This window comes from Podarcis filfolensis (assembly GCF_964270895.1).
Source record: "Podarcis filfolensis genome assembly, chromosome: 1".
NCBI lineage: Eukaryota > Metazoa > Chordata > Lepidosauria > Squamata > Lacertidae > Podarcis > Podarcis filfolensis.
In genome coordinates, this window is record NC_139604.1 from 6,733,339 (window position 1) to 6,757,325 (window position 23,987).

Genomic DNA, 23,987 nt, shown 5'->3' on the forward strand with positions numbered 1-23,987 from the left:
CAAATTTGGAAGCTTAGCAGTCCAAATTTGGCCCTCAGGTCCGAGGTTCTCCACCCCACACAGCTATTAAATGTGTAAATATGGCAATAGTTTGAAAGCCTAATTGTAATTATAAGATAGAAAGGGATATTTGTAATTTATGCCCATATGATAATACCTGCAGGGAATGAAACAGGGGGTGGGGAGGGAGAGGAAAGACAGAGGGAGAGAGAGGGAGAGAGAGAGAGAGAGAATATATATATATATATACATATTGAAGTATAAGAACATTTAGAACATTTTTAATTTATATTTTAAAATAAAAATGCCACTGTTTATATGCATCATGCAAGACTGTATTAGTAAGAGACATACATTTTGAAAAAGCTTGTTAAGTGACAGATATTCCCGTGATATTCATCTTAATTTAGGATAATGCTTTAAAATTTAGCAATTCTAGAATAAATGAGCTCCGTATTAGGAAAAAAATCAGGATTATTATAAAAGCTCCTTAGAAAACTAACACTGTTGTTCTGCATTAGTTTTGCCATCTTCATCACTGGCAAGACTGCTCAGGATTCTTAAAAGTGTTCACTGCAAAAGATTTATATCCCATAAGTGCAGTCCTGGGTGAATTTAGCAGTCTACCAGCTCCGTAGAGATGCAACTGACAGAAGAGATAGACAGAAGGCCTGTTTCAAGGGTTGGTTGCAGCAAACGAGACCTGCTAAACAGACCCCTGCACCCTGGAGAAATCTAAAGTGACGAATAAACCCATCGTAAATTATCATTAGTGTTGCTGAGAATGAATAACCGGGGTGGGGACGCTGTTTTTTAAAACAGTATTATTTACAAAGGTCGAATGCATTTTAGAACTTAACAAGAACAGTGTTTACCTTTTCCACTTGGTGTTACTTCAATCCATCCGGACAGTGTCTTCAGGGGTGACAAAATATCATTGAGAGTATTTACCAGGCTAGGTGTGCGGAACTCAGAAGGAGTGAATACTAGGGATGGTTCGTAGGCAATTTGTTCTAGTTCAGCACGATCTGCTTTTCGGGCCCCAACAGCCAGGATGAATATGCGATTCCTTTTCACTTCCTGTGCTGGTTCGGCAACATCATCTTGGGACTTTCCACCAGTAATAAGGACCAGCATTGATGGTATGCCTTCATTGATCCTGCTTCCAGCAGCGCTGGTGAATAAGTTGTCTTTCACATACCTCAGTGCAGAGCCTGTGTTGAGTGCAGCACCACCCATTGGCCTTATTTTCCTGACGCTTGCAAGAACATCTTTTCTGTTCTGGAAGCTATTGAAATAGAACTCGGGTCTTACAGTTTCTGCATATTGTGCCACTGCAACTTGAACAAGGTCCGGTCCAATTTCCAGCTTCTGGATGATTTTGGCCACAAAATCACGAATTGCATTAAAAGGGCCAGCTCCCAAGGCTGTTGTGCCATCTATCAGGAAGACTATGTCCCTCCTATTGACTTCAACAACTGCAAGCAACAATATACAAACATATAATCAGTAGCATTACTTACTTAACTCGTTCAATCAATTCCTTATCACTACATACCTTCTAGGGGCTACATCTTACAAAAGGTGTCTTTCTTTTTTGTCGTCGTTCCCCCCCCCCCCGCCCCTGCATTTGTTTATGCTGAGTTATACTGAACTGTATTGCAATTCAAATGTACTAAATCCAGCTTGGTCATTATTACACAAGGTTTTAATAGTGTTGCAGAAGATCCCTCTGCAATAGTCACACAGTCAGTTCAGGGCTCTGCATTGTGAAATAAGGATGGTAAGAAGAGCTCTGTTGTGTCAGATCAATGGGGGGTCACTAGTCCTGCACCCTGTTCCCAGCAGAGGCCAAACTGATGCCTTTAGGAAGCTTGCAGGTAAGACATGAAGGCAATAAGCCTCTGGAGCAGGTCTCCTCCCTTTTTGCTATGGAGCTGCCTTTCCTTCCCACAAACCTGTCTTCTCCCAACAATGTACCACCTGTGTTGCATTTGCCCACCATCTGAAGATATCAGACTCACTGCCCAGCCCTGCTCTTCTCAGGATGGACCTCCACTTCCATTTATATACCTCCAGCCTCGACACACCGGCCCAGTAAACTGCCCCACCCCCAAGCTCCCTCCTGGGCCCTCCTCCATCTTCTTCTTTACCAGCCCTGATCCCACCCCCCAGCACCAGGGAGATGAGGACACGAGCCCATTGGCACCACATTTGCTTCATAGCCAGAACTTCCATGTGCTCATCTGAACCACTTCTTCCCTCCTGGATTTGCTAACGCGGCTCAATTGGGCAATTGGATTCTATAATAGGAAAGTGACTAGAAGGGCCAGAATCCAGTCCAGGAAACTTTTTTAAAAAAAGTTATTTCTTTGATCTTTCCATGTCCATGCTTCTTATTTTTTAAATGGAATTAATCTGTCTCCTAAAACTAATGTGGTAAAGATTTTACTACTCCTACAAAGCAAAATCAACTCAGCACTCAATAGGGAGAAAGCTAGTACAGTGGTACCTCGGGTTACATACACTTCAGGTTACATACACCTCAGGTTACAGACTCCGCTAACCCAGAAATAGTACCTCAGGTTAAGAACTTTGCTTCAGGATGAGAACAGAAATCGTGCTCTGGCGGTGCAGAGGCAGCGGGAGGCCCCATTAGCTAAAGTGGTGCTTCAGGTTAAGAACAGTTTTAGGTTAAGAACGGACCTCCAGAACGAATTAAGTACTTAACCCAAGGTACCACTGTATAGGGGTATACTACGGGTGGGCGTGTGTGGTTCAGTACCATACAATGTACAACAAGACATAATGAATCAAAGTCTAATTAAGTCAGTAGTAATTCTGAAGCTTTGAACAACAGGGCAGGGTAGCTTGAATTCAGCCTTCAAATTCACAATAATTCACTTTAGACCAGTTGCGGGGTCAAAGTGTTTGGGGAAGAAAAAAGTGTAAGACCAGAGAGTTCTGTTCCTAGACAAAGATAGGTCACAACCCCTCTTCTCTGTGACGGAGGAAGTGAAGGTTCTTCTCCTCCTTTCTCTCACTTCATTTCTCGCTATATAACCGACCAGGATGGACCTGACTAAACTTTCTCCAAGTTCAAACTACATGTTTGAAACTATTTGCCGTATTTTGCACAGAAGAGTAATCTACTTGTGTTTTCCTTGCTGCTGCATGGAATAATGCATGAACTAGACCTTTGGATTTAGTAAGCGAAACATCTTAAATTTACTTAAGAGTGCATGGTCCTTTCATTGCGGGGGTGGGGGTGGGGGAAGAGCTTTAAAGCAGACTAAATGTCAGAGACCAGCCTGAGGATTACAGCTCTGATGAGGAATGATGGGAACCTTCTCCTCTTTCCGCTCCTGACCAGGGTCCTGGAGCTGCCCAGTGGAGCAGCATAGATTTAGAGAACTGGTTTGCAGAGGGACATAGTTCGGAAAACAACAGGTGGGCAGAGCTGAGTGGGGAACAACTAGGAGAAGCAGAACAGGAACAGATAGAGATAACGGACTCCCCTTCACTAGAACGTGTTCAGCCTTTATCTCCAAGGGCAAGGAGACCTGACAAGGTTGCTATGCAGAAGGCTCAGTGGTTGTGAGATCAGGTTGCAAGAAGGAGGAAGTGATGAAGATGACTCAGGGGGAAGTCAGAGGGAAGCTTAATTCCGAGAATGGCTGCATTGTTCTTTTGCTCTGATCATTAAACACTCTTAAACAGGTAAGGGACTCTAATTTCTTTGCTCTGCTGATGCACAGCTGGGGGGGGGGTGCGTTTCTCCGAAGCCTGACACTAAATGGGATATGCAAAAGGGTTTAACAACCTATATTCCATGCTATACCGCTGCTTTATTCTGTTTTTAATGCTGCTGGGGGCTCTCTCCCACTGGAGAGATGTTAAGTCCCATGTTTTGAATCTAAGTGCTCAGCTGATTCTTTTATTAATGATCCACATATGGGTCAGCTCTATTTCCCCTCCATAGTTTTATTATCACAAAGGCTTTCAATCCAATTCTTGGAAAATGACTGGTAACTAGCAGAAAACACTCCATACTGTCCACAAGGAGCTCAAAATACAATTTTAGCAAGGTTGTAATATTAAGTGACAGTTCAGGATTTAAAGTTTGCTCAGGGTCTTCACTAACAACTGCAATGGCTATAAAACATTGTGTAAATACCATTAAAAGGTAAAAGACCCCTGACAGTTAAGTCCAGTCGTGAATGACTCTGGGGCTGCGGTGCTCATCTCACTTTACTGGCTGAGGGAGCCGACGTTTGTCCGCAGGCAGTTTTTTCTGGGTCATGTGGCCAGCATGACTAAGCCACTTCTGGTGCAATGGAACACCGAAAGCAGAGCAGCACACAGAAACGCCATTTACCTTCCCGCCGGAGCAGTACCTGTTAATCCACTTGCACTTTGACATGTTTTCGAACTGCTACATTGGCAGGAGCTGGGACCGACTAAATACCATTACAGGGCACCTAATAGCAACTTGCATTGTGAATCTACAGCAAACACATATTATACCTGTGAATTTTGGGTGGTTAGTCCTATGACTAGTGTTCACTGCAGACACAGAGAAAGACTGCAATATAAGCCTATGTTCCACATAGATGAGCTTGCAAGATTATAACTAGTGTGCTTATAGGACCAAAGTAGTGGGAAATCAGTTGCGCCTTTGCACTGTTTTAGTAATACTAGTTTTCTGTGAGGTAGAAAATTCAGTTTTCAGGCATTCTTGCAAAGGAACAATTTCCTGGACACAGAAAAATAGAAAAACACATTTCTGCAAAACCTTAAGAAGATGCCTTATGCTGAGGTACAGCCAGTATCTATACAGCAATGGTTTCAAACAGGCATCCTTCCTAGGCTTGCTTTGTTTTTTAATCTGGGACCTTCTGCATGGAAAGAATATGCTCTACACTGATCATGTTAGAATCCCATGTTCCATGTATATGCAGCAAAGTTCTGCCATGTGAATCCTCACCTGCAGTCTAAAGTGGGCCATCTTTAGGTTTACTATCTTTGTGAGAAAGAGACCATAATCTTTCTGTCAGTTTACTTTTCAGTTTAAAAGCCTAGGAAGGGCTGAAGGATCTATGCATGTTCCCTAAATGTGTGAAAACAAATTGTGCAGTATACAAAGAAATCTTGAGTCTGAAGGCGGCTATCTCAGCATGATGGTCTACCCAAGTTCTTCCTTGCCACTTATCCTTGAACTCTGGGCTGAAGTCCAATCGATATGTAGACAACACTGAACTCCACCTCTTGTTTCCACTGTCCAATCTCAGGCAGGCAGAGGAAGTTTAAACTTAATCCAGACAAGACAGAAGGGCTGTTGCTAGAGTACAGTACTAGCAGTCTAGATCAGGTGAGTGGTCCCGTTCTAGATGGGGTTTCACTCCCCTTGTAAAATCAAGCTCACAGCTTTGGGCTGGGGGGTCTCCTGGATCCATATCTTTCTCTGGATGCCCAGAGTTTGTTACTGGAGATCTTTTTCTTTCCTTTTTTAAAAATCAGCTTCAGCTCATTCAACACCTGAAGACTTTCCACACCTGATGGAACTATGCATTTTAACTTCCACTGTATATTACTAGCTTTCTCTGCTTTGTCCTAATGGTTTATATAATTTCACTAAAAGACACAATCATATTCTATACAGAAGCAGAATAGATTAATTATTCTTTGGGGGTAAATTTGTAGTTCCAGTTTGTATCTGAAATTATCTCTACGTTGCAAAGGCATTGTAAATTATACTAAACTATACTTTAAAAAACTTATTCTAGAAAGTTCTGATAAATTGATCCTTGAATCAGAATAATCTAGTCCATCAATATACAAAACCAGCATTTTTTTCAACTGAAATCTCATCTCAAATACACTTGACCACTTTGATTTGCAGAACTGACACTTTTCTAAGTGCCACATAATGTTTGTTCCACACTTTTAAGGAATCTAGAGATGGGAAAGCCTGGAAAAAAACTGGAAAAATGGGGGGGGTACCCAGGTTTTTTTTAAAAAAATTCCAATGCCCTTTTTTGGGGGGGGGAATGGGCAGGAAAGTGTGTAGAATATTCAAACTATATCAAATTGGGTTGTTTTGGGTTTTTTTACAATTTTTCTGGGGGGAAATGGCTTTGGAAAACCCCCAAGAAAAAAACCTGTTTTTTTCCCAATTTCCCCAGTTTTTCCCCAGACCTTCCCATCTCCAGAATTAACAGACTAAAAATACACATTGCAAACAAAAACAACAGATTAAAATATATGTGCACATTATACAAATTCAATAAATAAAAAATAAATAAAATATGTCTGCATCGTGGAGTTGGAAGACCCTGAGGATCATGCAACCTAACCCCCACCAGTGCAGGAATTATCAGCACCTGGCTCTAACCAGCTGAGCTATCCAGGTCTGAGTAGGCTTGCTTTAGCAAAATTGTTTTTGGCAGGTGCTGAAAGAAGTGCAGTGAAAGGGTCTGCCTGGCGCTTCTTGGCGGGGGGGGGGGGTTTAGGAGCAGCAACATTTGCGCCACCCTGTTGTCAAGAGCACTTTGTGGTTGTGAGATGGGAAGGAATGCCAGCGCAGAGACACGAACAACAAAATTGCCTATCCCCAGCAGATGTAACTGGGCACTTGGGACAACTGATAGCTCTTGGCTTGGAGGAAAGTGAGGTTATGTGTATTGGGGGGGGGGTGAAACCTGAAGATTCATTTTTCATGAGGAAGGAATACTTCGTTTGATGAGATCTGGGGACATCTAAACTGTTGTTCAAAGATCTACTATGCAACAAAGTATTCAGTATTCTATTAATTATTCTACTGTCTATGGTGTAGAGTGCTTGGCTTGGCATAGCCCACCCTTTGCCTTTGAGTCATGTGCAGAGACCCTCTTTGGATCATACCCAGCTCTACCTCTCTTTTAAATCAGAACCAGTGAAGGCAGTGAAGGTCCTGTGTGACTGTCTTGAGGCGGTTGGAGGATGGATGGTGGCTAACAGATTGAGGTTGAATCCTGACAAGACAGAAGTACTGTTTTGGAGGGATGGGGTGGGTGGGTGTGGGGGACTCCCTGGTCCTGAATGGGGCAACTGTGCCCCTGAAGGAGCAGGTGCGCAGCCTGGGAGTCATTTTGGACTCACAGTTGGACTCAATTTTGTGTCCAGGGCAGCTGTCTAACAGCTCTACCTGGTATGCAGGCTGAGACCCTACCTGCCCGCGGACTGTCTCAGTAGAGTGCTGCATGCTCTGGTTATCTCCCGCTAGGACTACTACCATGCGCTCTACGTGAGGCTACCTTTGAAGGTGACCCGGAAACTGCAATTAATCCAGAATGCGGCAGCTAGACTGGTGACTGGGAGCGGCTACCGAGACCATATAACACCAGTCCTGAGAGACCTGCATTGGCTCCCAGTACATTTCCGAGCACAGTTTAAAGTGTTGTTGCTGACCTTTAAAGCCCTAAACGGCCCCAGCCCAGTATACCTGAAGGAGCATCTCCACCCCCATCATTTGGCCTGGATCCTGAGGTCCAGCTTCAAGGGCCTTCTGGCGATTCCCTCACTGCAAGAAGTGAAGCTACAGGGAACCAGGCAGAGGGCCTTCTTGGCAGTGGTAACCTCCCCTCAAATGCCAAGGAGATAAAGAACTATACAACTTTTAGAAGACATCTGAAGGCAGCTCTGTATTGGGAAGTTTTTAATGTTTGATGTTTTATTGTGTTTTTATATGTGCTGGAAGCAGCCCAGAATGGCTGGGGAAACCCAGGCAGATGGATGGGGTATAAATTTAAAAAATATTATTATTATTTTTGACCCCGGTATGAATAGCTGCTCTGCATCAACCACAGAAATGACAGCTGTGTGTACAAACCACAGGTGGGGGTGCTGTGCCAGCAACAGATTTCAGAAGTGCTCCTACAGATGCCTGGCAGCAAGACACCATGCTCCTGAAATGCTCATGGGTGGGTTGTTTGCCCTTGTGAACCATTTTAAAGTCAGCTAGCTATTAAGCATTACTATTAATGTATTAATACTAGCATCTGTCTATATTAGTATTGAAGTAAAGCACCAACAGCACCACCCGCCATGCAGAATTTCTAATTCCTACAAATAAAGTAAACTTCATTTGAATATCCCTTTAGCAATCAATAACATTAAGAAGTAAGGCCTGAGGGTGCCATTAAAACTGCACAGTGTTGATTATTTCCATCATGCACCCAAGTTTTTCCATGGAAGGGGCACCATAAGAATTCTGTTCTCCAGTGCCAAAGATCTCATAGGTCAGCAGTGGGGCTCAGAGATCTTGCCTCTTTCCCATCCCCCAGCCACACTTGACCACAGCGGCAATTGTTCCATCTGCACTTGTGCATTTTATATACAGTGGTACCTCGGGTTACAAACGCTTTGGGTTTCAAACACTTCGTGCTGCAAACTCTGCCAACCCGGAAGCAGTACCTTGGGTTGAGAACTTTGCCCCACGATGAGAATGGAAACCGTGCGCCGGCGGCACGGCAGCAGCGGGAGGCCCCATTAGCGAAAGCACGCCTCAGGTTAAGAACGGTTTCGGGTTAAGAACGGACGTCCAGAATGAGTTAAGTTCATAACCTGAGGTACCACTGTATGTAGATATATATTTTCAAAGTCCTATATGCATTCACTACAGGAGCCTATGTAAAGCCATGATGCACTCTGACTCCTCAGGCAATTAAGAGCGCTGTTTATAAGCTCCCATAAATGAGTATAGATAACTGAATGCAATGCAATGGTTCATAAAAATAAAAAAAATACATACCTTCTGTAAGCATGGTTGGGCCATCTAACAAAATGAGCCTCTGGGCCACTCCAACAATGTTTGGCAGTAAGAGATCTTGAAGTTCGCCAAGGTTACTTGTGTCCAGGGCAGTATACACGAAGCTTCCGTCAGTAGCAATTTGCTGAAGCTCTACATTGTCAGCATTCTCGACCCCAATGCTAAATGAAAATATACTCGCTTTCTTTATGGCCAAAATCCCCTCTCTAAGGTCATCGCTAGACTCACTGCCGCTTATCAGCACTAAGATCTGGGGGACACCCTCCTCTATCCTGCTGCCTCCTGTCCGGGTGAAGTGGTTTTGCACCACATGCTCAAGAGCTTCCCCGATATTCGCCTCCTCGCCACCCGGCAGGCTAAGGGCCTTCACTGCATTTAAAATGTCAGCTTTTTGGTTGTAGCTGTTCAAGAAGAATGCAGTTCTGGGTTGATCACTATACGTCACTACCCCAATGCGTATGTGCTCATCTCCAACTGTGAGTTTTTCAATAAAATTTGCAAGGAAATCACGAATGGCTGCGATAGCGCCAGCGCCGATGTTGTTTGATCCGTCAATAAGGAAAATAATGTCAGCAGATTCTTGTGCTTAAAAAAAAAGAGAGAGAAATGCAACAGGTGAAAGCATTAAACAAAGTGATTCCATGCAAGTCGTTCTGACATGTTTCTTCGGAAACCGGCAAGAAACACGAATATGGAGGAACAAAACACAAGGTGGCCAAGATCAAATTGCCTGCTAGTTCTGCATTCTGATTGAATATGAATGACCAGATCATATCTATTAATTGCATAAGAACATTGTACTTGAAAGAATTCTCACATAGGTCTACTTGAGGGTTGGGGAGTGACATCTTTTCATTGTATAGTTTATTACGTTTTGCATTTGTGGGCAGATCACTCCCACCTCTTTGTGCACACTGATACATGAGGCTGCACTATACAACATCACCTTCATGTTTAAGGCATGTAGCCTTTATAGTCGCTATCTTCTGTGACCTGGCCCATGCACAACACCTTCTCAGGCTGTGCTTTCAGGCGCATTTAGCCAACAAATAACCAACCACACCTGCAAAAATGTGCCCAAGTGCAAATCTGAAGACAAAGTTTTAAATCTTCAAAATGCAAATCTGAAAAATGGGACTGTAGTAATGTATATTAATATTTTTTTGAGGGGGAGCAGTAAGACTTTAAAGGCTTCCTGTGCATACCCACACAGCCAAATCTGTTCTGCTTCAAACCCTCCAGAGCAGATAATGGGGAAGACACTGAAGTGGGCAGGGAGACGAGAGAGCAAGGAAGTCCCCTTTTGTAGGCAGAAATTCTTGCAATAAGAGGACAACTTTGCAGGCTACAAACCTTAAAGTACAAGTAAAATTGTTAAAATGTTAATCTAATGATAAATTATAAAACAACTTTAGAGCTTCTTAGAGAAATCCTGGAAAGAAGGGAATTGTATATATAAAAAATATATGTTCAAATGCGTTTAACAATTCCAATCAAGAATTGACCAGGATTTAAGGCAATGTTTTCAAAGGTCAAATAAGTATCACAGTATATTGACCATATATTTGTTCTTTATATTTAAGGTATGTCTACATGTTTACTAATGATATAAACACTAAAAAAATTATTTATTTTACTTATTTATATCCCACCTTTTTCTATAAGGAGTAGAAAGAAAACCTATATAAATATGCTTGTAGACATGATTTATAGGGATATTGTTCAAAATTGCATTTCTAATGAAGACATTTCTGCTTTTATTCTTCATGTACCATTTGACTACTGGATATTCAATCAAGTAATGCAGAATCATGTTAAAACAAGGTGATGAAGCCAGTCATAACACAATTATCCAACCTTATATATGAGAATTCTTCCTGAATGATCAGCTGTTTTTGGATATAAGAAATGTATAATTACGTGGAACATCTCAATGGGAGGTAAGCTAGCACTGGATGAGCTTATCACAGATTAATTACCATAGTCATTAGTCAGGTGAAGTCACCCATGGCTTGCTATAATCTGCACTGTCCTAAACTAATCTGAGTGTTTGGGAATCTGACCAAAATCACTGTGTCTTAACAAATGACCCTTAACACGTCAGTCTCCATATGTGGAGTTTTCTTGTAAAACTGTTGATCTGGAACAGCGCCTGTTCTGGTTCTTTTATCCACAAGCAGCTGAATGTGGATCATGTTTAGCTTCACACAATAGACAAGCGTCCTCTGTTCACAGCAAAATTTAGTGCATTACTATAAAATGGCCAAAACTGGGGCTGAACTGATGACACAAGAATCCTACAATACTTCATGAATATTTAAATTCATCAAGATGATTCGAGGAAAAGCCACCAAACTCTGGTATTACATTATCTTTAAAGTATATTTAGATCAAATTTGGCCAGCATTTGCTCTTTTACAGTGACTATCTCACAGTTTATGCTACCAGTGGAGAGAACGATGGACTCGGACCACTGAGATTTTGGCCCAAAACTTTAAGCAAGTCACGACAGCTGATCCTGAACAACCTCACTTGTAACTTGATCTTCCATAACTCTAGCCCTCAGCCCCCCTGAGGAAGGGACAGGATACATCTGTGATGAATAAATAGAATGAACATTCTGGAATGCTTAAAGTTTTCTGTTTTGCCATTTTAACTATCACACTCTTTGTCGGCCACAAAAACCTAGTGTGCTGGTATTTACTACATGACCTGAAGGTCCCATAAACTGAAATAGTGCTGATCTCAAAGAAATAGGGAGGAAGTATACATAACAGCTGGATAATTTGTCACCACTGAAATACCATTATACTGAAGTACACAATGAAGGATTAGGCTGGTGGTGGAGGGCAAATTAAAGCATGCTTTGTTACACAACTAAGCAAAGGATTGTTGGCTTAGAAAGGAAGCAGTGACCATGATGCAGTAAAATATGTATCAGGACAACGACAAAAGTGAACTGTGAACTGGTCAAGTAATTCATTTCCAGCATGACCAAAATCTGTCCTTTAATACAACTTTGGGAACATATCCTCATGACATTTAATATGTGGAGGCTGTAAAAAGCACCTGTTGGGTTTAACATTCTATCTCAGGTAAAAAAGTATTTGTAATTGATTAAATATCATGATATAAGACTAAGCCAATTATATGCCCATTTCTAGAAAAAGAACATTACTTTTGGATGCCGGCAACTATAGTAATATTTTTTAAATAATACACCCTGTACTGTATATAGTTATATACATTCTGTGAATAACTGGAATAACCCTTGTGCACAGTTACCTTTAAGCACTGTTTAACTCATATACCATTTGCAATATATATTTCACAAGCCAGCTCTCCACGCTGGGCTCTGCCAGACCATAAACTCATATATAACACTGCATAAAGATGAACCAAGAATCTCGTGGTGATGTGAGGGCTAAATCAGAGCTTCTGCTCAGATAACAGGATCCCACCATATTGGTTCAAATACAGATTAAACTCTGGCAGAAGGCTCTCAAAGAGACCCAGAGATGAATGTGTACTTTCCTAAACCCTTAGAGGTAAAGGGAAGATCCTACAATATGTGTTTCACATCTCTCTGACTCCTGCATGCTCAAGTTCTCTAAAGGACGTTATGAAGATGTCTTGCCTTGAATTGACCTTTTTTGCATGGTGACCTTTTTTACCATTTTTACATCAAAATCTGGGAATCAGTTCCAATTCCTTTAAAGCCAGTGATGGAAGTCGTTCCTGGCAACAAAGGTTACCATAGGTTTCTGATATGCTTTTTAGAATTTTACTTAAAAACATTAAAAATTCATTCTGATAACTAAATGGCCAGCTCATCAGTGACCTCAATGAATCTGAATATTGCCCCACAAGATTTGCAGAAAAATGAGAGAAACATCTGTTTGCCTGTGTATCATGCAGCAATGCAATGGCGGATGATGGAGCACATAATGGAGTTAATCAGACAGGACAAGATGAGTGTTATAACCTGCATATTGCTGTCAACCTGCAACATTCAAAACATCCGTTTCTCCTTTCATGCATCCCAGGGTATAAAAACAAAGGTCTGAGAAGTCCACAATGCAAGAGAATCATTCTATCAATAGTTTTTCACATTCAGGATTCCCTTTACAAAATCATTTTGCTCCCGTTTTCTTCCATTTAATGAGGAACAGGAAGATATGAAGTAAGAGGAAATCTTCCACTTTGCCTGACTTCCATTTCTCTCTCTTTCATCGGAGGAGTTTCCTTGATTAGACTTGCCAGGTGTGCTTTTCTCCCATCCCTTTTATACGGTCCCTCCCCTACCTCTAGTAGTGAGCAGTAGGGGAGGGGTCCTACAAAAGGGATGGGAGAAAAGCACATGGGGAGGGGCAGAGGTAGACAGCAGCTGCCACAGCACCTGGAAAGATTAACAGGTAAAGGGGAATCTCCAGGTGGCCATCAAGGAAACTGGGCTTGACCAGCGACATGCTCCCACTGCCATGGCCAAGGCCCACTTCCTGTGTAAACTATTGCAAATAAGAAAGCCACAAGGGAGCTCTTTGCACCGCATTTCAAGCCCGTATATAACCCGAGAACAGGAAGGAGGCCATCTGATCTTGGGAAAGTCCTTGGGCACATGGATACTTTTCCCACATAAAGTGTAGCTCTAGGAAGGCTCCTCAGTGGAGCATAGCTGTCAACTTTTCCCTTTTCTTGTGAGGAATCCTATTCGGAATAAGGGAATTTCCCTTAAAAAAGGGAAACGTTGACAGCGATGGAGTGGAGGAGGGGAGCTTAAGTTTTGCAAGCAACATTCATTTAGTTCTAGTTCTGTATCTGCAGTAAATGTAAGCTAAGGTGTGCTGATAAGAGTCTTGACAGATCTTCATTCACTGTGATTCAGGTGTTCTTGAGCACACCGTTATCTCGGCTGCAGCAGCCTCCCTCACAAAATGTGGTTACGCTAACAATCTTCTACGTCACATTTAAATGACCACAGGATAAGGAAGCACTTTGGACTTCATTTGTATGTGATTCTGCTTTAGAGCCTGTAGCAAAAAAATATGCCAAATTGAGCAGCCTTTGTTTTTAACCCCTCAGATGTGCAACTTAGGGCCTTTCCAGACAATTCTGGCTTTTGTTACTCAGCAGCTGAAAAGGAGAGGGACCAGGCATCTTGCGCTAACACAGCCCCCCAGTGTGCAGAGAATTTTTTCCAGCACTCCCTTGAGTTACTTATCACTTGTTGTAGTGAGATAAGCAACATTCCACCCATCTACATGACACTCTGTAAAATTTTAAAATACTTTATATATCTCATAACTGTATACATTTACTAGAGGTTAGGCACTCCCTGAGCATAGCACTCAAGCACGGAATCCCTTGTGCAGGGTGCATGCAGGGAGATCTGCAGCAGAACGTCACTATTTTGTTATTTCTTCCTCCCATCTTTTTAATTTGACTCCTGTGGTTACTGTTGCCGGGAAAGGCCCTTGGTCCACACATCCAAATGTCTAAAATGATGGGAAGAGCACCAATTGCAACACCTCCCTTGAGTACAAGCATTGCAATATCGCGGCAGAACAGCGTTACCTGTGATGTCTTTAATCACTCCTTTTGCTCCAGCCATTTCTGGAGTCATAGATGAGCGAATACTTGCAACTAAGTCTCCCACAATGCCGTGGAGAGCAGTAAAGTTCGCTAGGTTGAACAAGTGCATATCAAGGGGTTCGCTTGCTATTTCCTTTAATTCCCCTTCCACTGCATCCTGCACTCCAATGGCAAACATGTTTACATCGGCGGATTTAAGAACGGATGACGGCAGAGCCACATCATCTTGGGATCGTCCATCCGTTAACACTATAATAACCTGGGGGGCGCCATCGCTCACCCTGCTTCCAGCAGCTTTAGAAAGATGGTTCCGAATTAGAAACTCTAGTCCTTCTCCAGTCTTGGTTCCTCCCCCCATATAAGGCATGTGTGAAATATGGGAGAGGACATCTTGTACAGTATGGTATGTGTTTAACTGGAATTCTGTGTGTGGGTTTCCGCTGAACTGGACCAGACCAAACCGAAAATCGTTTCCACCCACATCTAATTGTTTTACAACATCATACAGAAACTCCCGAACAAGTTGGAAATGCTCCTTTCCAATGCTCCAAGAAGAATCCACTAGAAATATTATATCAGCAGCAGCACCGATTTTCACATCTTTAAAAAAAACACATGGATTTATGATTTTCTAGAGGCCACAGGCCAGGAGAGGGGAGTCTTGTTCTATAGTCATATACCCCGCTTGGCATAATTGGCAGGAGCACAGACCTTATGAACCCATAAACCCAACAAATTGGGGCAGGAGGAAGGGGGAGGAAGCTCATTCCAACAGATCAGCTTGCTCTTGTTGAATATATGGTACGCTGAATATATAATTTTATTCCCTGTAAACTTATGGCTGTTTCTTGCTACAGAAACTTCTTCTAAAGGATTATTCTCTAGATATGGGATTCCCTTACCTAAGCAGGACGAGCAAACACCCTGATGCGTTCATGTGTCATCCTTTTCCAATGACTATAAGTCATACTCAAAACCTGTTGATCCAATGGTAGCAGCTCCTGAATAGGTCACTGAAGCACACAGTGGCAGTTTGACTGTTGATTTTGTTGGCCGCATTTGTGGGAATTGAAGTTATCCCACTTGCAAGGTTAACAGCCTTATTGTAACACTGGCTGAATCCGCAAATAACTAGAGCTATAGAAAAGTCCACCCCACATGCTACGTTGGCACAATGCTGAAAATTATCACACTGCACTAGTAATGGGTAGATTTTTTGTACTGATTGAAAATGTCAATCCTTGAAATTATTTACATGCTTCTTACAGAAAAAAATGAAACACTTGAACCATTTCCCTGAGTTCATCTGAAGACTTAGGAAGTGCCTTGCGAACCTGCTACCAGTTTTTTTTAAAAAACCAAAGACCCAAAGACCTCCTCCTTCCCTTTACATGCCTATGAAGAGACAGTGGGAACAGGAGCTGTGTTTTCCTCCCACACTGCCTCTACTTCCATTACCAGGTTGCTTAGGCTGCAAGAATCCTTGGGAGAACTACCTCTACCACAACCACCTGGGAATTCTGCCTTGGCATTTGACTAATCAGTAGGGCAGAAGGAGGAAATGAGGGGGAAAGCTGCTGCCAACTGCCACCTGACAAATAAGCAATGACAAGCAAGCAGCGGGGTTCCTGCTGCTTGCCAAGGGAGGGAGAAGGACAGTGGCTGGGAGGTCAGCGCAGGGTGGGTTCCCCACTGGAGTGCATTTGCCAGCGCACCCAACCTGTGCCAACCTCTGCACTTTCCCTCCCTCCCTCCCACCTCCTCCAAGTAAGCAGCAGTAACCCTGCTGCCAGAAAGCTAGCATTGTGCCTCTCCACCCCCTGCCCACCCAGGGAAAGCCACTTCTGCATAATGGGAAGCAGGGACAGTGCCTGGTGGACCGGGGCCTGGCACAGAGGGATTTTGCGGACAACAAAGGCCGGCAGAATCAGGGAAATGTGGACATTATTTTCCAACTGGAATTTTGATCCAAGGCAGGAAAGAATTCTGGGGTTTTAAAAGCTCACTGGAATTGCATGCCAATAATTGGTAGAAAAAAGAATGGTATAAAGACTTACTACAATCACCCCTGTTCAATAGCCCTCAGATATTCTGAAATACTACCAAGCACATTAGAACATTAAAAAGCTGGTCTCAGACTAATTTTTGATCACTTTTGAAAGGGGGTGGGAATAGTTTACTCTTTTGTATTGTAATAATGAGAATGAGGGTGGAAGGTGGAAGACTTCCATGGCCAACAGTATCCATATTTTTCCTGCGCTACGTATGTATACCAAGAGAGACACTGGCCATGTTTGGATGTAACTTTAAACCATAGTTTAACACAGTGAACCTTGGCAAGCCGCAAGATGACATGCTCCTCCTTTCCCTTCCATTTCAGATTAACCACAGTCAGTGAAAACAAAAGAAGTTCATAAACTATGGTTTGAAGTTGGCTTGTTTCTACCAACCATAGTTAAAATGAACTACAGTTTGTCATGGCAAGCGGTGACTAAACTAAAACAGAGACAAAATTTTCTGAGCTCTGCGTGGCTGTGCTGGAGGAGGAGAGAGCTTGCAAACATAAGGCTTGTTTTGAAAATTAAGCTTGGTATATCCAAATCAACCTACTATTTCTACCAGTAAGCAAAGGTAAGGAAAAAAGAGGTTATACAGGTGCAATTACTTAATTCACAGAGATCTGTCTCCAGTCTCTGTCATGGGATCACTGCAATGAATGTGTTTATGGAAACGCAATAGAGTTTCAGGGATATAAAGCTGCAGTTGGTACAACTGATTTGAACAAATATTTGTTAGGGCCCAAAATACATGTCCTCACTCTCTGCCAACTTCAAGACATCAAAAAGCAAGTTACCTAAAGATAATGGCAACTTACCAGCTCCTTGCTGCTGGGCATCAACATTATGGTAGCCTGAGAGTAAAAGACAAAAGATGGTTGCTAAAGGCAAATGCCCGTGTTTCCTCATTTTCTTTTTTAGGTGGGTTGGCTCGTTTCTCAAAGCACCAGTTCTTAGATCTGAAAAGAAACAGAGATGCTGTCAGGAAAATTCCTACAGAACTTCAAATGGGAAAGCTACATAACTCACTCATTCCACGAAGCAAGCACACATACCATAATGATTTTGCGTTTGCTATCAAGAACTGTTTTCAATCATGCAACAAAAATGAAAACTAGGCCATCAGTATTAACTTCTGGGCCACTCAGCCTACGATTGTTACTGGCACAAATAGATTCTATCTTCTAGGAAGAGAAAGTCATCGGCTGAGCCGCCTTCCTGGCCAGAGGGGCTTGGGAGGGAGCTACAGCCCCTCAGAGCTCTGTTACCTCCCCAGCTTATAAAGTAAGATGCAAGGAAACCTCTCATGCGCTCCCTTCTCCTAGGTTCCTCTTCCTCTGAGCCTTGGGCTGATAAGAGGTGACATGGCTGAGCTCCAAAGACTGCAGCCCACAGATCATCATCCGGATTCATCCAGGTTATGCTGGCACGAGGTGTGCAATGGCAAGGTCTGAAACAGGGTTGCACTCCTGCAACAGCATTCTGTGCCTGAAGTTTAAAGGCTTATCCCTGCCCCATGAAGATGGAGACGCCTCATTCCAATTAGCCAAAAGTGTTTCAGCGTCTCAACTTCTCTGCCAATTTAACTCAGCACATGCAACACAACAAGGAAGTCTGAGCTCATTAACGACAAGCAACATGTTTCTGTAACAAAAATAAACAATTGTCAAAAACAAACTAGTTGGAAATAAAAGAGTTCCAGATCACTTAAAATTTTGAAACTGTGCACTATCTTGTCAGTGAGAGATGCTGAAGAGTGGACTCCCTCAAAAGTTGGTGGAGGTTTTGGGGCAGAGGTTGGATGGTCATCTGTCAGGAAACCTTTAGTTCTGGTTCCTGTTTTGAGAAGTTGGACTAGGGTGCCTCTGGGGTTCCTTCCAATTCTTTGGTCTGAGAAGTTAAACCACACAGTCCAACGCATGCACAGCTAAGGTTAACGACTACAGATCGCATCAATAACTTCTTGCAGGATGTATCTGGTTTGATGGATATGAGGAAGAAACCTCCAGAATCATAAGGCCTCAAACTCATTAGAACAGCTATATGGAAAGAAATCAGCCAGGTACTCTGCATGTGCCCACTGTATAGCCAATAAAAAATAGGTTGCCATCCAGAAAACAAAGTAGGCTAGCATATATCCAGAATGGCTCCTTGGCATGTGAGCAACCAACTTGAACCCAGATGCATCTCTTCCCCTCTTGGAACTACAGGGCCAGCACAACCTCTCCTTTGTGATCATTTCCCTTATGTGGTGCCACCACTCACTACAGTTGGAGTCCAGCTTAGCGATGTTCTTCCATCCGGAGTCCCCAGATCAGTGTTTCCTCAAACTTGGGTCTCCAGTTATGGTTGGACTACAACTCCCAACATCCCTAGCTAGCAGGACCAGTGGTCAGGGATTATGGGAGTTGTGGTCCAACAACTGCTGGAGACCCAAGTTTGAGAAACCCATCCCCAGATGTTGCTGGATTACCACCCCCACAAATGCAGATCATGTCCATGAGGCAACATCCAACGTCAAGCTGCCCTCTTTGTGCCATGCCATCACCCAGCTGCCTACAATTCTGAATGTGCCTGGAGTCCTACTGGTAACTGGAAAACTTGTATTACATACACAGACAGAATCTCTTCAGACAACTGAAAGCGCAGAAGGGCAGGAATCCCAGAAGTGCATCATGCACCCCGTCCCCCCAATTCTGCCCTCACATGTTCTTTGGCATTCCTGAACAGGCCTGCAGAGTGAGGAAAAAGTGGTGTAGAAGGGAGCTTCAGCGCGATCACTTGTGGCACCCAGGAGAACTGGTCTCGAACAGTGCTTTGGAGATGTGTCCTGCTGTCACCTAGTTCACTGAGCTGGTCAACTTGCCTCTGGGCTATTCTGCTCCAAGCTGCAGATGAGAGGTGCCTCTATCATAACACATGTCCAGACAATATAAGGTTTTCCCCAGTGCACACCAGCAGCTCAAAAAGAATAGTGAATGAGAACTCCTCTAGTTCTCTCTATGGAAGGATTTTCATAGGGTAGATCTTTCTGTCTCATAAGCCTTCGCCTGTAGTCTGAAGTGCTACAGTCCATACAAAGATTTACTACCTCAGTAAAGGAACAATAGCTCAACTTTATTTTCCTTTCTATTCTGAATTTCCCTAAAATAACTCCTCACTCTCATACACATTACAGAAACTGCTCTGCGAACGTAGTTATTTCTTTTCCTCCCCTCCTACCTCACAAATATGGTATTCAGTCTCAGTTCCTATATATTTTATCTCACGATAAAACGATAGCCTCACAGAAACACAATTCATGTAAAAGAACACAAATTCTTTCTCAAAGCAATCTTCACATTCTTGAAACAGGCAATAAATTTCTTATCATTATTATTTATTAAATTTATATGCCGCATTTCAGCTGCAGATCTCAGGGCAGTCCCCAAGACAAAAATCACAAAATACATCAAAATGACATATACACATACTTGACTTTATCCTTGCTTTCATAAGCACATAGACTGAGGGTTAAAGAATTTGGGTTACAATCCAAGATACATTTACCCGTGAGTAAATCCTACTGGGCCAATTGGGGTAGGTACAATGGGCTGTCAGATTATTTACTACTACTACTACTACTACTACTACTACTACTACTACACAGGATTCTATCCAAGGTTAGACCTACTCAAAGCAGGCCATCAGCATTAATGGACACGACTAGGTTCATTGATTTCAATGGGTTTATTATGAACAAAACTTAGTTGGATGCAACCCAAAGTCCGGAACAGGAACTGAGGCAGTTCGACTGCATGGGGAAACAGAAGGAACATATTCAGGAATAAAAACTCAAGGAGGAAAAGAAAACGAAATGCTTGAAGAAGTTCGTGCCCTCCAGATTGGTAAAAGGCTTCCTTTTGCCACCCGTTTCCTCTTTCAAGCAGAGCAGGAATTATCCCTGATCTTCTTGTGTTCAGAGGCGAATCTGCTTGGCCCGCAGGCTCTCTTTTCTGTAGGCATTCTTCCTCTTCCCTCCATAAACGCTTGAAAGTATTCGCAGGCCAACCACTTCATCTGTTGGCTCTTTAATTATACAAATATGGCAATGGACGCAGTTTTCTCCTTTGAAGGAGAATGCATATGCAGCTGTAACTCATGTAACGCCGTTCGTTCCCTCCGAAGAACAAAGTTTTGAGGGGGGTGGGGATGTTCTTCCTTGTGATCCAAGAACACAGCTGAAGAATATATTACACAAACATGCGCTGATGCAGTGCCAATAAACTCAGATGTGAAAAGTGATGGATGTGGCGTTTCACAGGGAGGGAATGCTGCCATTCAGGTCACAGTCCATATGGTGGGGGCTACTCCAAAGCAAAAGGCCATAAGGACAGGAATTGCTGGGCAAGAGCCAGCCCAGGCCTCCTCCCAGTTGCTCTCCACTGTGCATGCAGCTGCACACTCTGCAAGCTGTGGGTGGGAAGGTTCGGCTGGAGCAGAAGTCATGGCGAGATCCGAAGGGAGATCCAGACGGCACCCAGACCAGCTCTTCTCTCACATTTCAGCCCAGTTTAGCTTTGCTGCTCATTGTCTGGGTCTAGGTACTGTATACACTTAAAAAGTGCATTCTTTTCCTCAAAGAATTGGCACTGTAGTTCATCCCCCGCAGAGTTATAATTCCAGCAACTCTTAGCAAACTACAGTGGCCAGAATTCTTTGAGGGAGGAAATGTCATGAGCCCCTTGGAGGTGACATGGAGGCGCTGGTCAGATCTCTAGGAGGAATGCGAAGACCTCAGAGATAGGGGAGGTAGAAATGGCACCCCAAGAAGTCTCTGATCCTGGTGTTGTAAACAAAATCTGCTCTTTTTCCCCTTATGGGGTCTCCAAGAGCCCATATAGAATCCTTAAGTGGGTTCCCTATTGGTAGGAGAAAATAACAGAGGCCAAGCAGAGAATATTGAGAAGCAAAGCAGCTAGTAAGCTTGATCTTTATTAAACTGTTGCGACAGGGTCCTCACTCACCACATGCAGGAGGGAGGAGCAACCCAGTACAATGGCGTACAAGCCCTTATATAGACTCTTTGAAATTGCCATCCTGTAAGCTTAAGGCTTAACCCCAATACATCATACATACATCACTGAATCCTGTCTGGCAGGAAACCTGTTGATGGGTTTACCAGGAGAGCCTGGCTATTCTTTTGTGATGATAAATACTTAATTCCTGAGTCCAGGTCACAGGCTCACCGTAAAAGAGGCGGGAAGGTAAACGGCGTTTTTGTGCGCTGCTCTGGTTTGCCAGAAGCAGCTTAGTCATGCTGGCCACATGACCCGGAAGCTGTATGCTGGCTCCCTCGGCCAATAAAGCAAGATGAGCAGAGTTGGTCATGACTAGACCTAATGGTCAGGGGTCCCTTTACCTTTACCTCAAGTGGCTTTTGAACACCTCAGGTTTGCTGCCATCTCATAGAACCATAGAATTGTAGAGTTGGAAGGGACCCCAAGGGTAATCTAATCCAACCTCCCACAATGCAGGAATCTCAGCTAAGGCACACATGACAGATGGCCATCCAACCATCCAACATCCTATAAGTGAGCAATCCAGTCTCTATAGCAATCCCATCTAGAGGAATATAACAGTTAAAGTAGTAGGGATGGAACAGTTTGGCTATTATTTTATGGCCTTGACCTCTTTTGTAATTTCTCTAACAACAGACAAAGAGATCTGCTGGTTCAGATAATCCACCTACTCCAGCATCTTCCTTCCTACTTGTATAGTGAACCAGATGCTTCACAAGTAGGAGAAAGGGAAACAGATTGGTCCTGCTGTTGCTTCAAAGCAGTCCAAATGCTTCAGCCTTTCTTCTTAGGGAAAGTTCTCCAACTACTATTTTGGTTTCCCTTTTCTGCAACTTTTACAACACCTTTTTGGAATGGGATGACCAGAATTTCACACAATATTCTAAACGTGGTTGACACCATATTGTACCATATTGTACCTAGCGCACCAGCAGCCACCCTGTCAGGCCTATTGGAGGCGGTGGCCGGCTGGGCCTTGGAGTTCCCTAACCTATTGGTATTGGGGGACTTCAACATCCATGCTGATGCCACTCCCTCCTCACAGGCTCTGGACCTGGTGTCTTCCATGGCGACACTAGGGCTCTCCCAGTTTGTTTCGGGCCCCACACATCAAGCAGGCCACACGCTGGATTTGATCTTTGGTGTAGGTATAGATGTGATCATGTCTCCTTCGATGAAGGTGCCATGGTCTGATCACTACGCTCTGAAAGCCAGGATTGACTTTCCACCCCCACCCTGCTTAGGTGCCGAGCCGATTTGGGCTCGCCCGCAGAGGCTGATGGACCCTGATAGATTCCGCCAAGCCTTGCGGGACCTTGCTCCCCCTGGCGACTCATTGACTGAGCTTGTTGAGGGCTGGAATATCCAGCTCCTGGCAGCCATCGATGAGATCGCACCGAAGCGCCCTCTGCGACCCCGCAGAAACCGGGCTCCCTGGTTTACCGAGGAGCTCCGGAAAATGAAGCGGGACCTCAGACGGCTAGAGCGAGTATGGCGGGGTGCCCGTGACGGAGCCTCAAGAACATCTTATAGGGCTTTTATGAAAACCTACGAGATGGCGGTGAAGGCTGCTAAGAAGTCTTACTTCTCGGCCTCCATTGCATCCGCTAGCTCTCGCCCGGCGCAATTATTTAGTATAATCAGGTCTTTAACGTCCCTTGAAGGACAGTCAAATTTAAATAACAATTTGACACACGGCTGTGAGGCATTTGCGAGCTTTTTTGCGGAGAAGGTCTTGTTGCTCCGCCATGACCTCCCTGCCAATTTGGATACAATAAAGGAACTGGAGGCCCCTCGACTGTCCTCGGGTCCAGTATTGGACCACTTTGACCGGATATCCCCAGCCGATGTAGACAGACTCCTCCGAGCTGGAAAGCCCACCACCTGTCCTCTCGACCCGTGCCCGTCTTGGCTGATTAGAGCGTGTCCAGACGAGGTGCGGGCCCTCCTGGGGGATATCATCAATTTGTCCCTTGGCACGGGGACATTCCCAGGGGAACTGAAGGAGGCAGTGGTGCGCCCGCTCTTAAAGAAAACATCATTAGATCCTTTAGATCTATCCAATTACCGCCCGGTTTCGAATCTTCCGTTCCTGGGTAAGGTGATTGAGAGAGCGGTTGCTGAACAGCTTGGTGGGTTTCTGGATGAAACATCGGCTCTGGATCCATTCCAGTCTGGCTTCCGCGCTGGTCATGGGACCGAGACAGCTCTGGTTGCCCTAACAGATGATCTTCGTAGACAGCTGGATCGAGGCGGGTCGGGGCTGCTGATTCTTCTAGATCTGTCAGCAGCTTTCGACATGGTCGATCATGAACTTCTGGACCACCGCCTTGCCGACGTGGGGATCCAGGGCACAGTCCTTCAATGGCTGCGCTCGTTTCTCTCTGGTCGGGGACAGAGGGTGGCGCTTGGGGGGGAATTGTCATCGCGCCACTCCTTGGTGTGTGGAGTACCTCAGGGTGCGATACT

The 23,987-nt window shown here is 43.9% G+C and overlaps 1 protein-coding gene across 16 annotated transcripts in view; it reads right to left on the reverse strand.

The window, feature by feature from the left end:
• The window catches only part of COL6A3 (collagen type VI alpha 3 chain), a 111,037-nt gene that overhangs the window by 69,811 nt on the left and 17,239 nt on the right, over window positions 1-23,987 (reverse strand). For 11 of the 16 annotated variants that reach the window (XM_083625614.1, XM_083625626.1, XM_083625628.1 and 8 more), the window contains exons 2-5: window positions 17,277-17,417; window positions 14,384-15,001; window positions 8,792-9,394; window positions 876-1,478 (exon numbers count right to left, since the gene is read on the reverse strand). In XM_083625614.1, coding sequence (XP_083481740.1) covers window positions 876-1,478; window positions 8,792-9,394; window positions 14,384-15,001; window positions 17,277-17,367 — 1,915 coding nt within the window. In that variant the 5' untranslated portion in view covers window positions 17,368-17,417. The remainder of the gene's footprint in view (window positions 1-875; window positions 1,479-8,791; window positions 9,395-14,383; window positions 15,002-17,276; window positions 17,418-23,987) is intronic. The other 5 variants (XM_083625617.1, XM_083625620.1, XM_083625616.1 and 2 more) reach the window with 2 other exon arrangements.